The sequence below is a fragment of the Amaranthus tricolor genome, chromosome 7 (assembly GCF_026212465.1).
Source record: "Amaranthus tricolor cultivar Red isolate AtriRed21 chromosome 7, ASM2621246v1, whole genome shotgun sequence".
Taxonomy (NCBI): Eukaryota; Viridiplantae; Streptophyta; class Magnoliopsida; order Caryophyllales; family Amaranthaceae; genus Amaranthus; species Amaranthus tricolor.
In genome coordinates, this window is record NC_080053.1 from 10765469 (window position 1) to 10789698 (window position 24230).

The following is a 24230-nucleotide window of genomic DNA, read 5'->3' on the forward strand; positions in this document are numbered from 1 at the left end:
GACATCTTCATCAACTCTACAAGTTATGAAAAACAAACAATTACAATTTATATGTGATATATTGAAACTAAATTAATAAATAAATAAAATTTACCTTCTTCAATGTGCTCTACTTCTTCCATGTGTTCTTCAAAAAACACTGGGATAGGAGATGAACGTAACCAATCTTGAGAACAAACAAGACTTTGAACCGTCGTAGGAGCAAGGGAACTCCTAAACACATCAAGAACCCTCCCACTTGTGCTAAATGCACTCTCCGATGCCACAGTAGATACGGGGACCGCTAGTACATCACGTGCTATCTTTCCCGTAATAGGAAACCTACTACAATTAAACTTCCACCAACCTAAAATATCAAAGTTCTCACAATCTTCTTCGGTATCTTCATCTAAATATTTCTCCAACTCAAGTTTCAATTCACCCTCTTTCTCATATTTCTGTTTCTTCCACTTGTTTTTCAACATCTCAATTTTTTTTGTGAGGCAACACAAGCATTATCATCTTTACTAGTAGCTGAAATTTCTTCTTTATGAACATCATTAGAGTGTGAACCTCTATACTCCTCAAATAAAAGAAACAAAGCTTCCTTCACCTTTTTTGCAAGTGAATTCCCAACACTTGAACCATAAACCTCAACTAACATCCACTCAACATACTCAAGTTTATAACGGGGATCAAGTACCACAGCAACAAAAATCAACAAATTAATTTTTTCAGGATCACCCCAATATTTATCATACTTATCCTTCATTACACTAGCCATTAGAGACATTGCTATATCATCAGAATCAATTAAATCTTTCAAAAGAGCAGAAATATTCACAATTTCGTGAAAAAATATGTTTGCAGTCACATATAAAGAGCCAGAAACACGCAAAGTAAGATCGTAAAAGCTTTCTAGAAACTGACAAAACCTTCTAACATTATCCCAATCAGCAATTCCAGGTTTACCCTTTCCCTCTCTATCCTTTAACTCACTAGCATAATAGGGATCTTCTTCACAATACCTCTCAAATACATCCTCAAGAACAAGTGCAGCCTCTAACATGAGATAGGTGGAATTCCACCTTGTACAAACATCAAGACATAACAACTTTTTAATTATAATCTTAGCAGCTACAATACACTTTTTAAACTTTAACAACCTTGCAGGAGATTGTTTGATAAACCTCACTGCTTGCCTAACACGCACAACAGAATTATCCACGTGTTTCATTCCATCACTAACAACCAAATTTATGATATGAGCAACACAACGCATATGAAGAAAACGACACTTAAGAATTTCAGTTTTCCAAGCATTAATTTTTTTTTGCATATACCCTATAGCCACGTCATTTGAACTAGCATTGTCAACAGTTATGCAAAAAATTTTCTCAAGATCCCATTCAATTAAACATTTCTCAATTGCCCTACCAATTTCATCACCCTTATGACTAGAGGCAGGAATAAAGTTCAATATTTTTTTTGTAATTTCCAATCATTATCTATGAAATGAGCAGTTAAGACCATATAATTAATTTGTTGCACAGAAGTCCATGAATCAGTGGTTAAAGATACCCTAGAGTTACAACTCTTTAAAAATGATTTTAACTTTCTTTTTTCAGTTAAGTATGTTTCATAACAATCTTTTGCTACAGTAATCCTAGATGGTACATGAAACCTAGGCTTCATTAGACTACAAAAATACTTAAATCCTTGGCCTTCAACAAACTTAAAAGGCAACTCATCAACAATTATCATATATGACAAACCTTTTCTAAGCTTTCCTGCATCAAACTTATGAACAACTAAGCCACTAGAAGCACTCCCGGTTTCTTTAGCAACTTGAAATGAAAGCAAACTTTGTTTAGACTTAGAGTCTTTAGGAACATTGTAAGGATACTTACGACACTTTGAAATGTGTGCCCACAAAGTGCTTGTTCCATTCCTCTTACTATTGTATTTGTATTGAATTGCACAGTATTTGCATTTGGCTTGCAATCCAGATTCTATTTCAATTTTTAAGAAGTGATCCCATACGCCGGAATGATCCTTCATCCGTTTTCGAACAGTGCCAATGGTTGCTTTAGAGGCCGTTGAGGTCTCTGTTCTAGCAGTATCAGTTTCTGGGTTTGACATCTAGAAAAAGAACAATAGAACATATATTAAATCAAACCCTAAACACTTAAAAACATAGATTAATCACAAAATTAAATCGAACAAGCAAAAATGGAAGAACACGAAAAACAAAGATTAAACACAAAACACCCTAAGTCGAACCCTAAACGAACACATTAAACCCAAAAAATTAAACACAAAATCAAATCAAACAAAAAAAAAATGGAAGAAGACTAAACCCAGAAAAACAGTAAACAAGCAAAAATGGAAGAACACGAACCCTAAATCGAACAAAGATTAAACACAAAAAACCCTAAATCGAACCCTAAACGAACACATTAAACCCAGAAAATTAAACACAAAATCAAATCGAACAAAAAAAATGGAAGAAGACTAAACCCAGAAAAACAGTAAACCCAGAAAAATAGTAAACAAGCAAAAATGGAAGAACACGAACCCTAAATCGAACAAAGATTAAACACAAAAAACAAAGATTAAACACAAAAAAGCCTAAATCGAACCCTAAACGAACACATTAAAACCAGAAAATTAAACACAAAATTAAATCGAACAAAAAAAAATGGAAGAAGACTTACTTGGACGGTTGGACCGGCTGGAGAGGAGTGGCGTACTGGCGTGAGGAGTCGACGTCGGCTGCCGGCGGGCTTAGGCTTAGGGTTTTAAGGAATTTAGAATTTAGAGAGAGAATGAAAAAAAGGGGACGGCGGGAGGGAGACTGGGACTCTGGGAGAGAATGGAAAAAAGGTGAGTGTTAGTAAGGGTTTTTGTTTTAGGTTTTAAAATTACGGTCTTACCAAACCTAATCTTTATTTAATATTTAACGATAGTGTCAGCTTAATATTTAATATTTAAAATTACGGTCTTACTCTAGTAATGCGGTTTTCGGTTTTTAAAAATTCCAAACCTAATCCAAACCTAATTATTTCGGTTTTTAAATTTACAAACCTAATCCAAACCAAATTTAAAAAATCACCAAACCATATTTGTTATTCGGTTTGGTCTGCGGTTTTAATCCGAATAAGTTTCACCCCTAACAGAATGTTGGCCCGTAAAGAAGACTTTTGAATATAAGATGGAAGTTACAGAAATGCGTATGCTAAAGTGGATGTGCAGTCAAACATTGTTGGATCGGATAAGGAACCAGGAGTTTAGAGAGAAACTAGGGATCGCCCTTATCTCTGCAAAGATGCGCGAAAATAGGTTGAGATGGTATGAACATGTGCAAAGAAAGACTTTGGACGCCCCTGTGAGGCGGATAGAAAGCATCATAGTAGAGGATAAGAGAAGTCAAGGAAGACCTAGGAGAACTTAGAAGGAGCAAATTAAAATCGACTTGCATAAGTTACACCTCTCTGAGGACCTGACCAGAGATAGAGTTAGTTGGAAGTGTCATATTCATGTTCTAGACTATTGATCCCTTGCGCTTACCTGTTGGTGCTCTTGTTCTCTAACTTCTTTATGTATCTTTTTATTCTATTTTTATTTTATTTTTATGCATTTTATTAATCTTTATTTAATATTTAACGATAGTGTCAGCTTCACTCAGTCTTATTCATTGCAGGAATTACTCTTGATCTTTCTTGAGTTGAGGGACTCATTGGCTGCGCTCTCCTTTTATGGGTATGATTTGTCGTCTTTCTTCCCTTTCCAGACCCTGCTCATAGTTTTTATGGGCGGGATACACTGGGTAAGATGATATTGATGATGATTTGTTCGCAGTTAGCAACTGCAAACAACTTCATAACTTGAAGTTTGGGGATCAAGCGTTTAATTGGAAATAAGTTCTTCCGAAGCTTATTATGTGATTTTCTTTGCTGAATTTACTTGTTTATTTCAAATTTTCCTTTTCTTCATACAGGCTAATGTCCTGTGAGACGGCCGCATACGTGCGACCACTCATAGGTCCTCCCCATAATTTTAAAGTTGCCATTTAAAAGCTTGAATTGGACGTTTTAGACCTTGAAATAAGCATTTTAAGTCTTGGATTTGACAAATTTTAAACTATTGGAATAGACATTCTAAATCTTGAAATGAATATTTTATAGTTGGAGTAGTTAAGTAAAATATAAATTAAGGGTTAGAGTAGGGGTTTTGAGAGTTAAAATTGACATTTTAAGGGGTGGAATGAGTGTTTTAAGAGTTGAATTTGATAGCTAAAAAATTAAATTAAGCCTCTGAAGAAGGAAGATTAATGCTTGAAGTAGGGGTTTTAAGTGTTCGATTTGACCTTTTCAAATGTTGAGATGTGTTTAAGGCTTAAACTCGGCAAATATAAAATTTTTTTGGTCGCACGTGTAAGGAGGACCGCATACAAGTTTTTTATTTTCCAAAACCAAAGCCCAAACAATTAGTCTATTGAGAGATCGTCTCTGGCTCAGTCCATTAAAACTTAATGTCTACTTACTATATTCTTAATGCTTACCTACCTTATCCTTAATGTCTACTTACTATATCTTAAATGTCTACATACATCATTCTTAATGCCTATTTATAATATTGTAAAAAAATACTCTCTCCGAACCAATTTAGTTGTCCCATTTCCTTATTTGGCAAAGTCTTTTTAGTTGTCTCATTTCTATTTTTGTCAATCTTTTTTTACCTAATTATCCTTAGTTCACACAAGTAATTACGAATATACCCCTATATACCTTACTTACCCAACTACCCTTCACTACTTACCCTTTACTACTTACCCTTTTTAATGGACCCCACACCATCCTTAATAACCGTGCCCAAGCAAATGGAACATCTAAATTGGTTCGAAGGGAGTTGTAACACCCCGATATTTTTTTCGATATATTAAATGATTTGCTAGTAATATTATTATTATTATTCTTTTTAGAAGAATATATTTCTTTTTATTATTTATTTTGTTAGTAAGTTAGATCATGAGACTTCAACTTTTAAGGCAATTAAAACCATTTTAAGTCCAAACCTTTTTCCTAATCTATCTTTAATTTAAAAAATAAATAAATAAAAGTGGGAAGGTGATTGGATTTGGCCGGCCATATGGAGCAACATTAGGGGATTTGTAACTTCTTAAGAATATGGAAAGATTAAGGAGTAATTGCCTTCCATAAGTATTGCCTTAATTTTCCTTAATTTCTTTATTTCCTTAATCTCCTAATTTCCTTACATCTTTTCATTCCAAACCATTTGCAAGTAAGAAAAACACTCCCAAAACCCTCAAATTCCCACGCCTAATCCTCCATTGATTCATCAATTTTGGTGTTTTGTTCTTGAGCAATTGTGAGTAATCCTTAATCTAGTTTTTATTTTTAAATTTTAATTTAAATTTCTATGATTTTTATGTGTGTTATTTTATAGTTTATGATTTGTTCATGATTTAAAAATTCATGTGTGAAAGTATGATGTATTTTCTATCTAAATTGATGTATGTTTTTTTTAGGGTTTTGGATATGTTTACATATGTGTGAAGAAATTGTTTGATGGATGATTGAAAATATATATATATATATATATATATATATATATATATATATATATATATATATATATATATATATATATATATATATATATATATATATATATATATATATATATATATATATATATATATATATATATATATATATATAAATGGATGTTCATAGAAAAAAAAATGTATGTGGTGTTAGGAATTTATTTATTTGTTTTTATTGATTAATAGAAGGAATTTATAATGTTGGTAAAAAAAAAATATACATGTAAATATGTGATGTGTATGTGTGTATACAATTGTGTAAAAAGAATTATAAAAAAAAATAATAATAATAATTCATTAAAATTTATTTTTATGTAAATTTTGTTGTTTAGATTTAATAGGAAATAAAGCATTGATATTTATATTTTTGTGATAAAAAAAAATGGAATGACAAAATCCCGTAGGTTTTGAAAATGGTGAAAAAAATGTGTTTTTGGAACATTTTTGGCTTTGAAATTAAGTTAAAAATACTTATACTATGTTATAAATTATGAAAATTGGTACCCGGGGGTTTTGACGCCTTCCGGACGCAACGGTGAAGTCGGATTTTTAATTTGACAGTTTTAAGTTGAGTTTCTGGACAGATTGTATAGGCTGTCCTGTTTTGTGTATTTACCATGTTATAGTATGTGATGGATGTTCATGTTGTGTGTAGTATTATAGGTATGGATGTGATTGTATATGTGTGTTATGGATGATTTGAGGAAAATGTGTATGTGTGCTTATTTCCCGAATACGATTGAACCTTGTAGGAAGTCGATTCGTGACCGGGAATTGATTAAGACGCTTGTGAGTTGGTTATCTTGCTTAAGGTATGTACACGCAGCGTGGTTCGCATTAGTCCGATGTATCATATAATAATGGTATACAAAAGTAAATTATGGATATATAGTACGAAAAATGTTATCTTTCGAATCAATAATTTTTATACATTGTTTTGATAAGCAGAGGTAGTATGACCTCACTAACTTTAAAGTGGACGTAGTATGACGTCAATTGGTGGAAATGAATTACTCGTGGTTTATGAGGGCATTATGAGCCACCGCGGGGTATGCATACTTAACCATAGGCACCGAAGTAAGGCGAGTGTCTATGGTAGAGACTTGCTTAGGGGTGCTCCCCCTAATGTATTGTCTCACTTATGGAGTTTGGAGTGTACCGGCAGTATGGCTGGATAGTACAGCAGTATGGCTGACTAACCTTTACATGAAAATAATTATTCTTAATAAGCATGATCGAAGCATAAGGTTCTGTGAATTGTCAACTAATAAATTAAAACTTTCTCTTGTGTTATTATTTATTTGGTATGTGACGTTTGCTGACGTGTACTTTTGGTCTTAACGACCCCGCGATGATGTTGTTTCCTATCTGGGCAATGACTAGCAGTAAGTTAAGTTGCAGGTCTGGGGAGTGAGGATTGACCCTCGAAGAAATAAATCTTTAGAATATAGAAGTTTGATAAGAAATAAATCATTAGAATTTTTAGTTAAGTTTAAAGAACGTTTGGTTTTTATGAGGCGATTTTCGTTCTCAAGTTGTAATAAGTAGATTTAACTTTTCGTTCTTATCCGCTGCTAAGAATTTCTTATTATCTAGTAGTTCTTAATAACGCTAATAGAACTCGATCCGCACGTTTTCCTTAACTTCAAACCCGTTTAAAACTGTTTTCTAACATCCCGGTTTGACTCGGATTATAGTTGTCTCGTTTTTAAAAGGTCATCTTCTCTTTTCGTACGACCCGAGTTATTCCAAGATGTTACAGGAGTATAAAATAAGTCGACCCAATTAAAAAATAATCTTTCAAAAAGTCCGTCTCTCACGGGAATTTGTGAAGCCAAATTGTGGGTGGACCAAGAGGTTGGCAATTGGCATTGCTGTTCCTTCAACAATCAAATTTTATTCATTCGTAATTATCCCTCTTGTTAGTCGTTTCTCACGTTTACCAACACCAAACCAAAACATCACAAATCCTTCACAATTTCGTCCCTCTCTTTCTCTCTCTATCTCTTGTTTCGTCCTTCTTTGTCTTTGCGTCAGATCTAAGACACAGACAAACTTCTAGGTTAAGATTAACCCTAACCAGATCCATCTTCTACTACTCTATTTCAATCACCCTTGGTATTTTTTTTCTTTCTCTCTCGGCAATTTTATTTTAATTCTCCTAATTTTCAGTTTGGCTTGTTGTATTTCGATTTTAGTTGCTACATTTTAATTTAGGTATTTATGAGTTTTCTTACATTACCAGTGAATAGATTGCAACATTTCACTGTTCAAATGAAAATGGAATTGTTTAGGAGTACTTGTCATTGACTGCGTTTTTATTTTACATTTTTGGTTTTTAGTGATCGGATGTCGGCGTATCGTTAAAGCTAAGGTGGTTCGAAAATGGACAAAAAATCGAACCGCACTGATCTTCTTGCTGCTGGTCGTAAAAAGGTTTTATTCTCGATACTTAATGTATTTACTTTTGTTCATTTCAGCTAGTTGTGGTTTTATTGCACTCAATCCTGTACAAATTAAACTGAAACACCTGCTTTATTAAAATTAGTCAAGAAGTTTAATTTTACATTTTACCAAGCATAGGCATTGTTTATCTAGTATTACTGCAAGTTGTTTTCAATTTTGATGTATTTTTGGTCTGTTTGATTTCTTTGTATGTGCTTTAATGAAATTGCAAAGGATGAGACTTATGCTTATGTTTGATCGTAGTTGTTCTTTTATCTTAATTTTTTGCCGTAAACTTCTGCTCAGCTAACGAAGCCCTTTTGAGTATCTAAGGGCCTATGGCTATGCCGTTGTTTGTCTCCTTCATGAGGTGCATTTATGGAACAGCCCAGGATTCGCCATTATGGCCTAACCAATTTTTATGTTCACCAAAGTGTTAGCTGACTTGTCGTTTCTGTGGCGATGCTTAAAGCCCTAAGATGATGGAAACCCTGCTTCCAATTAAAATGCTGTTTCCTTGCCACTTTCCAGAATATGTAAAACTATAGTATGCTGGTTTCTTACCCAGATATTACGAACATGTGATGATTTATTTCAGACTTGGTTGTTTTGAATTGGGTTTTTATTTTGTATGCTTTTTTGCCCCCAGCTTCAGCAATACCGCCAAAAGAAGGATAATAAAGGGAAGGATGGGAAAGGGAAAGACGGAAAAAGCAATAGTAAGTCCATGGGTAAAGCTGATAAATCTGAACAGACTGACGCTGATTGCAATTTAATTTCTTCTCTGGATACGGCAAATGCAGAATCATCACAAGTTCTTGAACCAGAAGTTGAATCATCTGCTAAATCTTTAGATTCTACCATTGACAGCCCGAAGTTGTCGGCTGAGCCTTCATTGAATCATAAACCTGACGTCAATGCTGTTATAGGAGAGGGGGTGGTTGAGATAAGTAGCCTTGAAGTAGAAGGATCTGTTACATCAGAATGTACTGATTTCAATACGGTTTTACATCAGCGTGCTAATTCTGCCTTTGAAGCAGCTGAAATGGTTGCCACTGCTTCTATTGAACCTAAGTACGTGCTGGAGGGAGTTCAGGTATCAGCTGTAGGTTGTGCCTTCTTTCTTCATCTTCTTTTATATTATTCATATCATCATTCGCATCATCATCATGCTATAAACTAAAACAAAAAATCTTTACATGAATAGGCTATTAGATTATGATGAACTAAGAAATGAATATAAATCTTCACAATTTTGATGCTCCCTGTCTCCCCCTGCTTATTTCCTCTCTTTCCTTAGCTAATTGTTCCTATGCCTTCCTCTGTGAGATACTATTCTAATTAAAAGTGCATGTAATTCTCTCACCTCTGAACAGTCAGTTTGTAATACATCAATAGCTTCAATATATCTTGTTTATGATTATGGCCATTTAACGTGTCTGTAAATTATGGAGTTTAAACTTGCGAATTTGATGTATAATTTTATTCTCATTTGTTGTTGGGTAGGGGCAATGCAGGAGGCTGACAGGTTTGTTCTGGAGCCCGGAAGAGATGAAAAACTACCAGTTTCCATTGCCATCAGTGAAACGACAAGTCCTAAAAAACTGAATCAGCAAGGAGAAGATGTCATGGTCTTTCCATCTGATGAAAAATCATTTTATTTGCATTCTTTGAATGATTCAAGCTACTGCGAGGGTGGAGAAAATCGAGCTCATTTAGATCAGAAAATTGTTGAAGGGTATGATGAGACAGATTTACCCGAGGTTTCTAGTATGGTTGATATTAAGAGTCACAATGACACTGTTAAGAGCAACAATGACACTCACAATGAAACTTTGTGCCATGGTGTAAAAGGCAACTCGTTGGACCTGGTTCAGCTTGCAGAATTGCTGAAGGGGCTCTCTGAAAATGATTTTCTGTACTTGATCAAGTCAAGGGAAAGGGTAGATCATAAAAATCGTTCGGTGCACAAAAATGAGATGTTTGCTTTTCCTGAGACATTTCAAGAGCAGTTTTATTTAGCAAACATTTCAAAAGACTGTTTTCATTTGCAACTTTTGGAGCAGCATGAGAATCAAATAGATCATGATCTTGACAAAGGAGCTGAACTTTCTTCATTGCTTACAGATGTCCAAGAGTGTAAAAAAAGACTTGGTGTGGAGCTTGCTCAATGTAGATCTGAATTGGAGGTTTCGATGAACGAGAAATTGAAATTTCAGAATTTGTATAATGCTGCCAAGGAAGAGAGTGTGGTGTTTTCTGCCAAGACAGATGAGCTGAAGCGTGAATTGGATAACTCAGTCATGCACATTTCCAGTCTTTCTGCAGATCTGACCAGCACCAAGGCTTTATTGGAAGCATCACAGGTGGAGAATGAAAAGCTATTGAAAAGTTTGGCTCTGGTGTCTGAGCAGCGGAATAAATTTGAGGAGGTAATGCAGCAGTATTCTCGTGAGAATCAAAAACTTTCAGTGAATATGGCTGATAGTGGTAGTCAATTGGCTGCATTGGAGCAGGAAGTTTCAAATTTGAAAACCAGTCTTTCTTCTATGGTGGAAGACAGGAAGAGATTTGAAGAGGAAAATGAGTTACATTTTCACGAGAAGGAGATGCTTTTAGGAGATTTGGCAGATTGCAGGAGTGAAATTGCAGCTTTGCAGCTGGAAAAATCTGATTTTGACTCCAGCCTTTCAATCTTGACCAAAGAGAATAAGAAGCTAAAGGACCATGAGGAGTTTCTTGCCCAGGAGTTTGAAAGACTTTCTACTGAGCTTGTTGTTTACCAAGATCAGGTGTCTATGCAACATCAGGGGAATTTGCAGCTTGAGGCTGAACTCAAAGAAGCATTGTTACGTCTTGAGCAAATGGCAGAGGAAAATATTATTCTCCATAGTAGCTTGGAAATCTATAAAGCTAAAGTAGCTGAGATTGTTGGCAGGCAAATTCAACTTTCTGATGTAGGTACTGGGTCCAGGGTTCATATTCGAACATCTGATACTGGTTGCTCAGTGGAAACTTCCGAGAAAGAAGACACTGAAATTTCATTGTCAGTTGGTCCTACAACTGGAGATGTGTCTGATGGTACATTCCTTTCAGAGTTGCGATCTAGTTTCAGTGGCGGTGATTTAGTACTGAAGGGATACCTTGAGGAGGCTGATAAAATTATACAAAAACTTGAAAAGGCAGTTGATGGCATGCATTCTCACTCAGTATCCCTTAGTCGGTCATATGAGAAAAATGCTGCTGCAGGTGTATCGAAGTTGATTCAAGCTTTTGAGTCAAAGACTAATGTTGACGACCCTGTCACTGATGAAAGTCCCTCTGTTACTGAAAGTGTGGGGCCTCTTGATCCGTACTTCTCTGTGAAGGATGAATTAGTTAGTTTGAGAAATGTGCTTCAGGCACTGGCTCAGAATGTTGAGCATGTGGATTCTCTGATCATGGAAGAAATTAGTCGCTATAAAGCTGCTATAATCTCTTGTAGGGAGCTTGAGGTTGAAGTTGAAGCTTTGAAGAGTATGAGTAATAATCTTGAAGCTAGAAACATTGAGCTAGAAGTTATTTGTGGAGCTATGAATCAGCATGCACATGATACTGAAGCAGCAAAAACTCAGCTTGAAGATTTATGTGAGGCCCTGAAGAGACAGTATGCAGTTCTTCAGTCAGATAATATTGAACTAGTTAAGAAGTTAACAGATGCTCATTCTAGAATCAGTGGTTTGCAGGTTATGTTGAATGAAATACGACAAAAATCTGTCGAGCTGACCTCTATTATTCTTCATGAAGTTGAAAATGTGCAAAGGGGAATGAGAGAGGAAATTTTTTCAGTTGAGAGGAAATGGGATTCTGCCTTTTCTAGGCTTGCTCCAATGGTTCAAAAGCTTGACACAGTTGTTAAATCGGCAGTAGCTTATCCTCTCCTACATGAGATGAGCCAAGACTTGGATATTTTTGGCCACTTTTCGTCCTCCGTAAGTTTTGCCTGTGAAGTTATCAATAATTTGAAGACAAGGCATGAAGCTCATGATGAACTCTCTACCTCATACAAGGAAATAGAGGAAAAGTTGCGCAATGTCGATGAAGCACGCAGTTTGGCCATTGTCCTACTGCAGAAGTTTTCTTCTGATATTGTTAATATCCTAAATGTTACTGCTGATCACTTCAATGATGGTAAAATTTTTATGACAGAGAACAGCCAACAGGACCCTTTGGATGCTAGTTATTATGAGGATATTATAGCAAATCTGAGCAGTTTTTTGGGTGACTTGCTGCCGCATAAGGAGTTAAACAAAAAATTGTCCTCTGACTTGTTGAACAAAGCCAATGACATTGAGGAGTTGAGCAAAAGGTGTCTGGATACTGATACATTGTTGAAGCTTGCTTTAGAGGTCAAAAAACTTCTGAAGGTCCAAGATACAGAGATGGACTTAAATGAAGCACCTGTTTGGCAGTTGCAATCTTCAGTTACGTTGCTTACTCAGAAATACAAGGAGCTAGAAGAACAGGCTGGCGTATCAGTCAAAGATGCAAATTCTAGGTTGATGGAATTGGATGATCTGCAGGGAAAAGTTGAGTCGTTAAACTCTGTGATTATTCAACAGCAGAATGAAATTGTTGTTCTCAGGGAGAGCTTGTTTCAGGCAAAGCATGGCATTGAAGCATTGCAGGATGATTTACTGCAGAAAGCTAAGGAGCTTGAACAATCAGAGCTGCGGGTTGCTTCTATTAGAGAAAAGCTTAGTATAGCTGTTGCAAAGGGAAAAGGCTTGGTTGTGCAGCGTGACAATCTTAAACAGTCTTTGGCAGAGATGTCTAGTGAACTGGAAAGGTGTTCGCAGGAGTCCCAGTTGAAAGATTCAAGGATTCTTGAGGTTGAAGAGAAGCTGAAGAACTATTCAGAGGCTGGAGAACGTATGGAAGCTCTGGAATCTGAGTTGACATATATCCGTAACTCTGCGACGGCATTGAGAGAGTCTTTTCTTATGAAAGATTCTACCCTACAGAGGATAGAGGAGATTTTGGAAGATGTTGAGCTGCCAGATCATTTTCATTCCAAAGACATTATAGAGAAGGTTGATTGGCTAGCTAAGGTAGTTTCTGGAAATCCTTTACAGCCTTCTGATTGGGACCAGAGGAGTTCTGTTGGTGGTGGTTCATACTCAGATACCGGTTTTGTGGTCACAGATGGAGGCAAGGATGATGTACAAACCATCTCAAATATAGATGATGATCTGAAAAAGAAATATGAAGAGCTGCAGACAAAGTTTTATGAATTGGCTGAACAAAATGACATGCTCGAACAATCATTGATGGAAAGGAATATTTTGGTGCAACGCTGGGAGGAGATTTTGGACAGAATAAATACACCTACCCAGATACGATCGATGGAGCCTGAAGAAAGGATTCACTGGTTAGGAACTGCCTTGTCAGAGGCCGACCAGCATATGAGATCTCTTCAGCAGAAAATTGAGACCCTTGAGAATTATTGTGATTCACTGTCGATTGATCTTGATGAATCACGTAAAAAGATATATGAACTTGAATCATCTCTGGAGGCAAATTTGAACGAGAAGGAAGCTGCATTGTCTGAGGCTGATGACCACATGACTTCTCTTCAGCAGAAAATTAACATGTATGAAAATCATTGTGGTTCACTGTCTGCTGACTTGGAAGATTCACGAAGAAGAATATCTGAGCTTGAATACTTTCTGCAAACAGCTATCAAAGACAAGGAGTTTCTTTCTTGTAGCTTGGTTACTTTGATGTCTGATCGAGAAATAGTGTCGAGTATAGTTGAGCAATATGAGATTGAGTTGGATAGTCTGAGGAAAGATGTTACTGTTTTGCAGGAAAACTTGTCAAAGAAGTGTATAGATGAGGGCCAGATTAACCAGATTGAAAGTGACTTGAAGAGATTGCAGAACTTGATACTCGATGCATTTCAAAATTCTGTAATGGAAGAGGAGTCTCCTGATTCCAGTAATATTCTAGTCTTGGAAAGATTGATCAGAAAACTTGTAAAGTATGGAAAAGGACGTGCTGCAGGTCAGGATTCGGAAACTGGAGTTTGGGACCAGAATACTGAAAACGTTTCAAGAGCATTAAATGTGACTGATGTAGAGAGTGAGCAGGTCCGTGAAAACGATGTTATGGATACAGATGATTTCAAGCCCTGGAGCAGAGTTGATGAGGGGCAAAATATAGCAGATCTGAGACGAGAGCTTGCTGAGGCTTTAAATGAGTCAGTAAGCCTTAGGGAGGAGAGAGATATATACCTGCAGAAGATTCAATCTATGGTGACTGAACTCGAAGAATTAGATAAGAGAAAGAAGGAACTTCAAGAGCTTCTTACTCTAGAAGAGCAGAAGTCTGCCTCACTCCGTGAGAAGCTTAATCTTGCAGTTCGGAAAGGTAAATCACTGGTCCAACAAAGAGATGGTCTGAAACAGACCGTTGAAGAGATGACTGCTGAAATAGACCAATTGAAATCGACGATAAGCAGCCATGAAGGTTCCCTTGTGGAGTCTACTTGGAAGATAAGCGATTTATCTCTCCAGATTGAAACATGCAAAGCATTTGAAGCTGAAAATTTATCCTTAAAAAATCATCTCATAGAAGCGCAGCAACATTTACAGCAAAGTAGCCATACTTTGAGCTTGCTTCTTAGCAAACTTGGTGAGATCAATGCAGTTGAAGGAGTCAATCCTCATGACCCGCTGCAGAAGTTGGACGGAATTATAAAAATGTGCTCTGATTTGCATCTCTCAGCTGCTTCGTTTGAGCAGGAGTCCAAGAAATCCAAAAAGTCAGCGGAGCTTCTGTTAGCAGAGTTGAATGAAGTTCAGGAAAGGAATGATAGCTTGCAAGAAGAATTGGAAAGAGCCTATGACGAGATCTCAAATCTCTCGAAGGAAAGGGATTTCGCAAATGCTGCCAAAAGCGAAGCTCTTACTCATCATGGCGAAATATCTAAAGAGATAGAAAATCAACTGGCTGACCTTGAGAAGTTAAAATCCAGTGTGCTTGGATTGAAAAATGTGTTTATTGATATATCTACTGTATGTGATGATATGTTTGTCAAGGATATAGAGCTTCTGAACAATGTAAGGACTTATATGGAGTCTACCCTGGGACCTGGTGTGAACCCAGTACCTGCTAAAGCTCATAGTAGCCTGGTCTCTGTTAATTCTAGATTCAAGGTATTATATATTCTGCAATTTCATTGTTGTGTATTCTCTAAGTTCCTGTTTGCACCTTTCTTGCCTAGGGTTTTCTTCCCCTTTGGGTACTTGTGTTATTGTAGCCTTTCTTTTTTCCGATAAACTGAATAGTTTGCAATTGCCTCATACCCTTTATATTTTTGTTTCAATTTCCAGCTTTGCTGGAAATTGTGATTATATTTAAACTAATGCGGCCTTGCTGCAAAGCTGGATGTCTGCTATATCACATTACATATCAAGTGTATGCATTACTTCATAGCTTGTGTCACCCAAGATCCAGAAAGTGAAATGATTAATGTTTTCAGATGTATTATCTTTAGTAATAGAGATTTATATGAGCTATTATGCATTTTGTCGTTTTAATTGTTTGGTGATGTCTGTTGTTTTGTTGCTTAATTGGGCTTTTCCTGTTTCAGGATTTCTGGTCCAAAACTTCATCGTGGGGAAATAAGATGTCTGGGCCTTTGGAAGAGAGTGCCGACTTAAATGTCTGTAAGGATATTGAGCAGCATCTTCAACAGCTAACTGAAACCATTAGTGACTTGAAGGAGAGAATACAAAGCCACTCAATGTCATTGAGAACAGAAGTCGAGTGGTTGTCTACTGTTGCTGGTACCATGGTCAGAGAAATTGCGTCTCAAAAGAGCTCCTTAGAATCAATCAGGGGTGACAACGTCCGTCTGCAATCAATCGAGAAAGAAAAAGACATGGAGGGAGAAGTTATGCGTAGAAGTATCTTCCTTCTTTTTGAAGCATGTACTACTTCTATTGTGGAGATCGAAAATAGAAAAGCCCAATTGGTCAGAGAGAATTTTGTTGCTGAAAATCTGAGAACAAACTTGCCAGCTTTGCCCATAGCTGATGGAGAAATTTTTAGTGGAGTTGCTCTTTCATCTTCTGAGGAATCTGTAAAAACGCTGGCTGATAAGCTATTGATGACTGTAAAAGATTTTGTTGATATTGGAACCAAGAATGTTGAAGGTCATAGTAAAGAGATGAAGAACACAATAATGGAGTTGCAGAAGGAGCTTCAAGAAAGGGATATACAAAGGGAACGGATGTGCCTGGAGCTTGTAAGTCAAATCAAGGCAGCAGAAGTTACTGCTGCAAATTGTTCGCAGGATCTACAATCAATGACGAATTATGCTCATGATCTGGAGAACAAAGTGGAAGTTTTAAAGAAAGACAGGAGCTTGTTGGAACGAAGGGTAGGCGAACTAGAACAAGAATGTCGCAGTTCTACAGAGTTGGAGGAAAAGGTCAAGTCACTGACTGATATGTTGGCTGGCAAAGAACAAGGTGGAACATTTGATTATATTCTGATCTACTTTCTTTATCTTATACGTAGCTTTGCATGTTTTGAGCAATAGTGATCCTATATGCATGTCTTTGTTGCAGAAATTGAGTCTCTTATGCAAGCGCTCGATGAGGAGGAGAATCAGATGGAAGCCCTGAGAAGTAGGATTTTGGAGCTGGAAAAGGCACTGCAGAAGAAGAATACAGATTTGGAGCTTGTAGAAGCTTCGCGTGCTAAGGCCCTCAAAAAACTATCTGTAACTGTGAGGAAGTTTGATGAGCTGCATCATATGTCTGAAGGTCTTCTCTCTGAAATTGAAAATCTTCAAGCACAGTTGCAGGAACGAGATACAGAAATTTCTTTCTTAAGGCAAGAGGTCACTAAATGCACAAATGATGTCTTGGAAGCGGCGAAGATAGCAAAAGAGCGAAATTCTGGCGAACTTAATGATTTTTTGACAGGGCTGGATTCATTGCTTTCTGGTGTTCTGAAGCGCAACACCCATGGCATTAATGGTAATGCAAGTTATCCTGAAATCAAGGAGCGTGTTCAGAAGGACCTAATGTCCATAATATCAGAGTTGGAAGACATGCAATTGAATGCACAAAGTAATGATATGCTTTTACAAGCAGAACGGAGTAAGATGGAAGAATTGTTGCATGTAAAAGAAGCTCTGGAAGCTTCACTGAATGAGAAGGAGCGATACCTAAATTCACTCCAAACTGTTGGAATTTCTGGATTAGGAACATCTGAAATCGTCGAGGTTGAGCCGGTGGTATGTATTTGTGCTTGATTATTATGTTTATAAGTCTGTGATATGTAATTGAAATTCCATTTTGATATTAGTTTATCGAAATTATTGTCTAATAAAAAAATGATAATATAGTTGTATATGAAAGTAGCTATTCGAGTGCCAAGGGAATGTCATCCGTAGTTGTGAGATGTTAGTGGGGAATGTCACTGTCCGTCTTTCTGGCGCAAGTGCCAACCTTCTAGATACCCTGCCTTTTACCTTTTGCTGCTAGAACCAATGGAACTTCTTGGAGGGCTACATTATTGGGTTTTTAGGGTGTCCTTTTCTTGGATATTTATGAGGCTTCATCCTGTTATATTTTATTTAATTTCAATTTTGGAGATCTGGTGAGGTTTTATTGTGCCAGTGTGATACATGCAATTCTAAGGTTGTTTTACTGCATGACATGCAGTTGAACAAATGGCCTTCTCTAGTAACTTCTTCTCAAGTCCGAAGTTTACGCAAAGCGAACAACGATCAAGTTTCCATAGCGATTGATGCAGATGCTGGAGATTCTGGTAGAATCGAGGATGAAGAAGATGATAAAGGTGAATTTTCCATATCTTTTGTGCTTCCTGTTCTTCCTGAAGTATCAGATTGCTGATGACCTTGCTGTGCTCATTTGATTTTCTTTTTGGTTGATTCTTCTCTTTTTAGTTCATGGCTTTAAGTCACTTACAACGTCGAGGTTTGTGCCAAAGTTCACCAGGCCTGTCAGTGACATGATTGATGGTTTATGGTGGGTTGCTGATATTTTTTTTCATGCTACAATATCATGCCTGTTCTGATTCTCTTAGTTTAATTAATGAACTCTGCTTCTTGCAGGGTTTCTTGTGACCGAACCCTAATGCGTCAACCCGCTTTTCGCCTTGGTATCATGATTTATTGGGCTGTGCTGCATGCATTTCTAGCCTCATTCATTGTCTGACAAAGCCTGTTCTGATTCTCTTAGTTTGATTAATGGATGGTATGTTCTTTTCTTTTGTTAACGATGCTTCTTTTTAGATTATTTTGTACTTTCCGTGCTATAATGTGCAACTTCTGAGTAGTATATATAATTCTATATGCCTTCTTGTTTTAAGCTATTTTCATTGGGTTTCAAAAAATAGATAGTTTGCTTTCTTGAGTGGAGTTTTGATTGATAGTATACACAAAGCAAAGATGGTACTGAAAATTTGTGTGGCTAGTGTTAAACTAATGGTTTATGTGCTCATCAATAATCAATTCTTGATACCAAACTTAGAATGCTTCCTTGATAACAGGCATAGTATTAATTTAACCTCTTCTGCTTTACGATATCTATTTGTGCTTATGTGTATCTTCTTGATATGCAGAATTTGCGTTGAAGTGAAACAAACAAGTGGGGGGATACTTCGCCTGTTATGGTAATTTGTATCAGAATGCTTCCTTTTTTTTGTGAACATTTTACCATCTAGTCCGAAGTTACTCAGTTTAATCTACAATTAACTGGGCAAACTAAGATTTGCTGCTGTTTTAGTTTTGGTGAATCTTAGTGAGCTTGGCGAAAACTCAATAAGGGTCCCGTTTGTTAGCGTTAACTGGACACTATAGTTAGGGATCTAAGCATTTTTTTTGTTATGTAGATGGAGTTAAGCGAAAAAAATTTATTGTTTTGCACCCGCAAGGATATATGTAAGCTTCGATCCTTACACATACAATACAATGTACAAAAGAATTCAGTTGGAAATATGCATTTGTCTTTGTGATTTTGTTATTTTTTATTTTAGTAAACGAATTACATTTTGTATAGAAGAAATTGTGTGATTATACTTGTTATAGTAAAACACCAAATTATCTTTAATCATTCATATGGTTTCCAGGCTGATGTGATTTATATGTAGCATATTCTTACTGTTGAGTTACTCTTATTTGAGCCAATTATTTTTTATCATTCATATGGTTTCCAGGGAGATGTGATTATGCTTGTCCTTATAGTAAAACACCAAATTATCTTTGATCATTCATATGCTTTGTATTTAAACTCATTTTTAAAAATATTATGTTGAAAGTGTGACTATAAGATTATTATACTTCACCATCACTGTCTCACTAGTAGAATTTATATGTTATAACGTGTTTGTATTTTTAGAGAATTTCTTCATTACATGAAGATTTTAAATAACAATTATGAAAAACTATCATCACAAAATAATTAGTAATAAATTAATCATGAATTTCTTTAAAGATGGTCTTAGTGAGTGAAAGTTTTTAATTAATATTTAGCAATATTAACAATATTAATTAAATGCGCGAGAATAGATTGAGGTGGTTTGGTCATATGTAGAGAAAGACTGTCGACGCCCCTGTGAGGAGGGTAGAAAGCATTATAGTAGAGGGTAAGAGGAGTCGAGGGAGACCCAGGAGAACTTAGGATGAGCAAATAAGAGTTGACTTGCATGAGTTAAACCTCTCTGCGGACTTGACTAGAGATAGGAGCAGTTGGAGACACCATATTTATGTCTTAGATTACTGATGTTCGCTTAGTTTACCTTTTAGTGTCCTTAACCTCTTACTCTTATCGTTTCCTTTCTATTAGTTTTTTGTTTTCTTTTGTAGTGGTTCTACTTTTTATAGGCCTTTAAGTTATTTTGCACGTATAATCATGTCTCTTAATCTTTCTTGAGCCGGGGGACTCTTTTAGCCGCGCTCTTTATGGGTATGAGTTGCCACCGTCTTTCCCTCCCCAGACCCTGGCCTTAGTTTTCTATGAGCGGGATATACTGGGTAGGATGACGATGATGATTTATTTTTATACTTAAAATACTCATCATCATCATCATCAAATCCATTGTATCTCGCTCATTAAGACTATGAGTAGGGTTATGGGGGAGGGAATGAGGCGGCACTCCATACCCATAAAGGAGGTAATAAAACGAAAATGATTGAGTGATGTTAAAACCACATGCCTACATCATACAACACAAGTTTGGCCTTTCATAAATATAAAAATACAAAAAAAAAAAAAGAAAAACAATACAAATAAAAATATAAACTAGGTAATAAAACGAGTAAAAGATGGTATGCAAAATGCAAAAGAATAAGAAAATCAACGGGTAAGCGAGAAAAGTATAAGTAGTATAAGGCATAAATAAAGTGCCTCCAACTATCTCTATTCCTGGTCAGGTCTTCAGATAGGGTTAACACATGCAAGTCATTTTTTATTTGTGTCTCTTACGATCTCCTAGGTCTTCCTCAACTTCTCTTGCAGATGCTTTCGATCCTTCTCACAAGGGCATCAGAAGTCTTTCTCTGCACAAGTCCAAACTATTTCAATCTATTTTCACGCATCTTTGCAGAAAGAGGGGCAACTCCTAACTTCTCTCTAGCTAAACTCCTGGTTTTTGATTTTATTCATCATTGTGTGTGTAACTACCCCAAATTATGAAGGCAAAGACTAATTGGAATTAAGTATTAATCAAGCGGAAGCTCACTTTTTCCAGCACAATTAAGGGGTTACTTAAAGTTTAAACCAATTTCCAAGTAAAATACTTGAACCAAAACCAAAGCAATATAACGGAAGTCTTGGCTGTTCAAAATAAAGGAAAATAACAACAAAATCGAAATAATTTTGAAGTTCGAATTACATCTTTAAAATAGTCCAAATCTAAACAACTGTACTAATAGTCTCTTAGATACAATAAAGAGATCTAAACAAAAGGGAGTCAAACTCCAACTCAAGTTCATCCTTCGCTCGCATATCAATTCTCTGTCGAAGTGCCATGGGGGTTCACTCTAAAAACAAAAACCATTGAAAAACGTACAAAGCATAGTATCAGCAAAAGCCTGAATATAACATACTAGTGTCCGTCAAACAAGTTGTTAAAACACTTTGGTTTGAGTAAATTCATTTGATAAATCATATCATCATTCAAACTCAATTCAATGGTTTTATAATAATTCCAAGTTCTCATTTTTCATCATAAATCATAAGATCTTAATGGATCCAAATCAACTTCAAACTGCATGGGTACTCTGTGAGTCATCCTGTTACTCGGTTGGTATAGTCGGTCTACCGTCCGTGACATGTCCGACAAGTGTAACGCAATGGTATTGTGAACAATACGCGCTCAACATTGGTGAGTCGTTTAATCATGCACACAACATTTGTTGTGGCATATGTATCTGCTATTTAGGCTAAAACATTTTTGTATATAATATATATCTTGTAATTTCAATAGCATTTGAAAAGTCAAAAATATTAACTTTTTCCATACGATAAACATCTTTTATTTGCAACATAGCAAAACATACTTTATTTGCAACATAGCAAAATCAAATCATAATCTTTCCCACATGGGTAAAACATGGTTAGCATAATCACATCATCAAACTTAACCTTTGTATTAAATTGGGGCATCACTAGCATGTATAGAAATGCATCGTAACAAAAAGTGATTAAAATTCAATACGATTTTTTAAGGAAACCACTAAAATGTTTTGCTTTGATATAACTTCAAAGAGTATTGAAATTCATTCAAAAATATATTTCATAAGTCTATAAAATTATTATGACAAAAGACTTCATAAAACACTATTTTCTTAAATACGAGATAGTTTTGCCGGTAATAAAATCGATAATTGATTTACAAAATACATATTAATTATCCAACAAGGCCCAAATTAATCAAGTCATTATAATACATTATTTAAAATAAATTTAAAATAAAAGAAAGTGTATTAATTTAGTATGCTAAAAGTATGTCACGTGTCTGTCACGTGCAAAGTCAACACCCCACTTGACGGTTAACTGACGATTTTCGTAAAGTGGTAGTCTTTTGCAAACAAAAATATCATATAAGGTAGTTTTTTGCAAAAAAAAAAAAAAATTAAATTAGGTAGTGTTTTGCAAAAAGTTCTATATATAAAATAGTTTTTTTGTAATTTTTCCAATAAAGAAAGCTCTTATGATAATGGTTACTTATTCATTGGAACTTTTAACAACCTAAATTACTACTCTATTAATTTAGGGACATTTTCTTATTGGGTCAATTTACTAATTATGTCTCATTTTTATTTTTGTCATTCTTTTTTACCCTTTTATCCTTACTACAACAACACAATAACACATGAATATCAATGTCCTTTATGAAAAAAAGAGTTTTTCACCCACCTTAATTTTGGTGTAAAATCCAAATGTCCCATGAAGAATTACTTTAAGAACTACTTTTGCCATTTCTTAACTCTACTCGGCTGTGTTAATGAACTTCTATGATAAAGTAATAGAGAGGATCTAATACTTCCATATCCTACTGACTTTCACTTTCTTCTCTTGTTTTAAAGATTCAACCCTAAACACGAGTCCGAGCATACAACTGAACTACCCATTTTAGAAGCTTCATCCGCCATTTTTGAGGGTAGTACTCAAAGAATCCGAGCATACGTTATACTCTAAAAAACACAAAAATATCACCTCTTTCTCCCTCTGAATTACTAGCGCATCCTTGTGAAATTCACCCATCTTCTTCCCTAAGCATGCCCCCCCATCTTTGAACGTTGTTCCCAAGTTTTCTGATGGAAATAAACAGAAAATTATGTTTTGATTCTATGACAGCTGGCTGCATCTTGTAAATTGTTTGTTATAGATTGGTTTATTTCTAAGTCCTTTTGATATATATAGAGGTCGGCTAAAGTTGTTGTATATATATTAAATATTGATATGAGATCTGTTGAACAAGCGTGAATAAGAAAAGCTTTCTGTTTTCTCTCTCTCGGTTTCTTCCTTCTTCTTTCACCATATTTCTGTATTTTTCATTTTCAAGGCACCCTTCACAATTCTTCAAGGACCGTAGCTTAAATTTGAGGCTTCCATCTCTGAAGAATTTTGAAAAACAAGGGAATAACTACCCATTTTAGCAGCTTAAAGTAGTACGAGCATACAACCAAACTACCGTTTTCAAAAGCTCAAAGAAGTTCGAGCTTACCCCTTCCTCTCTACTTTGTTGATGACTATTCTTGGGAATCCGAGCATACGGTCCATCACAAAAGAGACGTTTTTCACTTTCTTGAGAATTATAGTAACGAGCTCGACTGGGTAAGTTTGATGCTAGAATTTTTGTTTTACTCTTGGAAATATGGAAAATGTTGAATGTATATGGTGTTTCATTTATTTTTATTTTTTTTTGTGTTTTGAACTTATTAATTGAGAGGTGTGATTTTGCCAAAGGAAATGAAGGAAAGGCAATGCCTTGAAACTGTTTGACAAAATGCCTCAATGGAATCTGGTTTTTTTTACTTGGGTTTTTTGATTGAATTTTTCGGTTGTTTAGCTGTTGTAGTTTGAAGGACAGTGGTATGTCACGTCATATTGAGTTAGAGACTCCAAAAATGAGTCCGAGCATCAGTTGCGTTGTTCTCAATCCCAAAGTTGGATGGCTTTCTTTTTTTTTGTGTGGGAGTAAATTTGGTTTAATTTCACAAACATTATTCTTCATCTCGTAGTCGTAGGTGATGTACATGCGGCTACAACTATCATTTCGTAAATATTGTTGCTTCATTCTTTGTTTCAATGAACTTAAGCTTCATGATACTATTCAGCTGAAACATTCATAAACTCATCTAGGCATCTCAATGTAGATGGTGAACGACAATGTGTCGATGAGATCACGAGTATATTATGTCCATGGTAATATTAATAAATGACTTGGATAAATTTTGAAAGTTACAAGCATATTCAAATAAGCTCGAGAATACATCACAATGGGGAGTTTTTTTTTGTTTGCTCTTTTTTGGGTACATGTGAACTCTGCCCCATCCAAACTCTCCCTTACATAAAGGGTCATTGCCTTTTCTCTTCACCACTTAAGAAATGTTTGGAGCTTTTGGAGGAGCTCCAAGGAGTTCGAGTGT

General features: G+C 35.8%; 1 protein-coding gene and 1 pseudogene across 7 annotated transcripts; both read left to right on the forward strand.

Moving 5' to 3' along the window:
• The window catches only part of LOC130818479 (uncharacterized), a 4285-nt pseudogene extending 852 nt beyond the window's left edge, over positions 1-3433 (forward strand).
• Positions 3434-7521: 4088 nt separating this feature from the next.
• Positions 7522-19206, forward strand: LOC130818703 (trans-Golgi network-localized SYP41-interacting protein 1). 7 transcript variants are annotated; one of them, XM_057684866.1, is made up of 11 exons: positions 7522-7726; positions 7951-8044; positions 8703-8772; positions 8857-9162; positions 9560-15252; positions 15690-16572; positions 16672-17345; positions 17776-17911; positions 18021-18102; positions 18189-18330; positions 18698-19206. In XM_057684866.1, the coding sequence occupies exons 2-10, from the start codon at positions 7994-7996 to the stop codon at positions 18289-18291; spliced, it is 7998 nt and encodes a 2665-aa protein (XP_057540849.1). In that variant the 5' UTR covers positions 7522-7726; positions 7951-7993; the 3' UTR covers positions 18292-18330; positions 18698-19206. The 7 variants fall into 7 exon arrangements, with proteins under 7 accessions (XP_057540849.1, XP_057540845.1, XP_057540847.1 ...); XM_057684862.1 differs by having other exon boundaries at positions 8703-9162; XM_057684864.1 differs by having other exon boundaries at positions 8703-9158; positions 9571-15252.
• The last annotated feature ends 5024 nt before the right edge of the window (positions 19207-24230 follow it).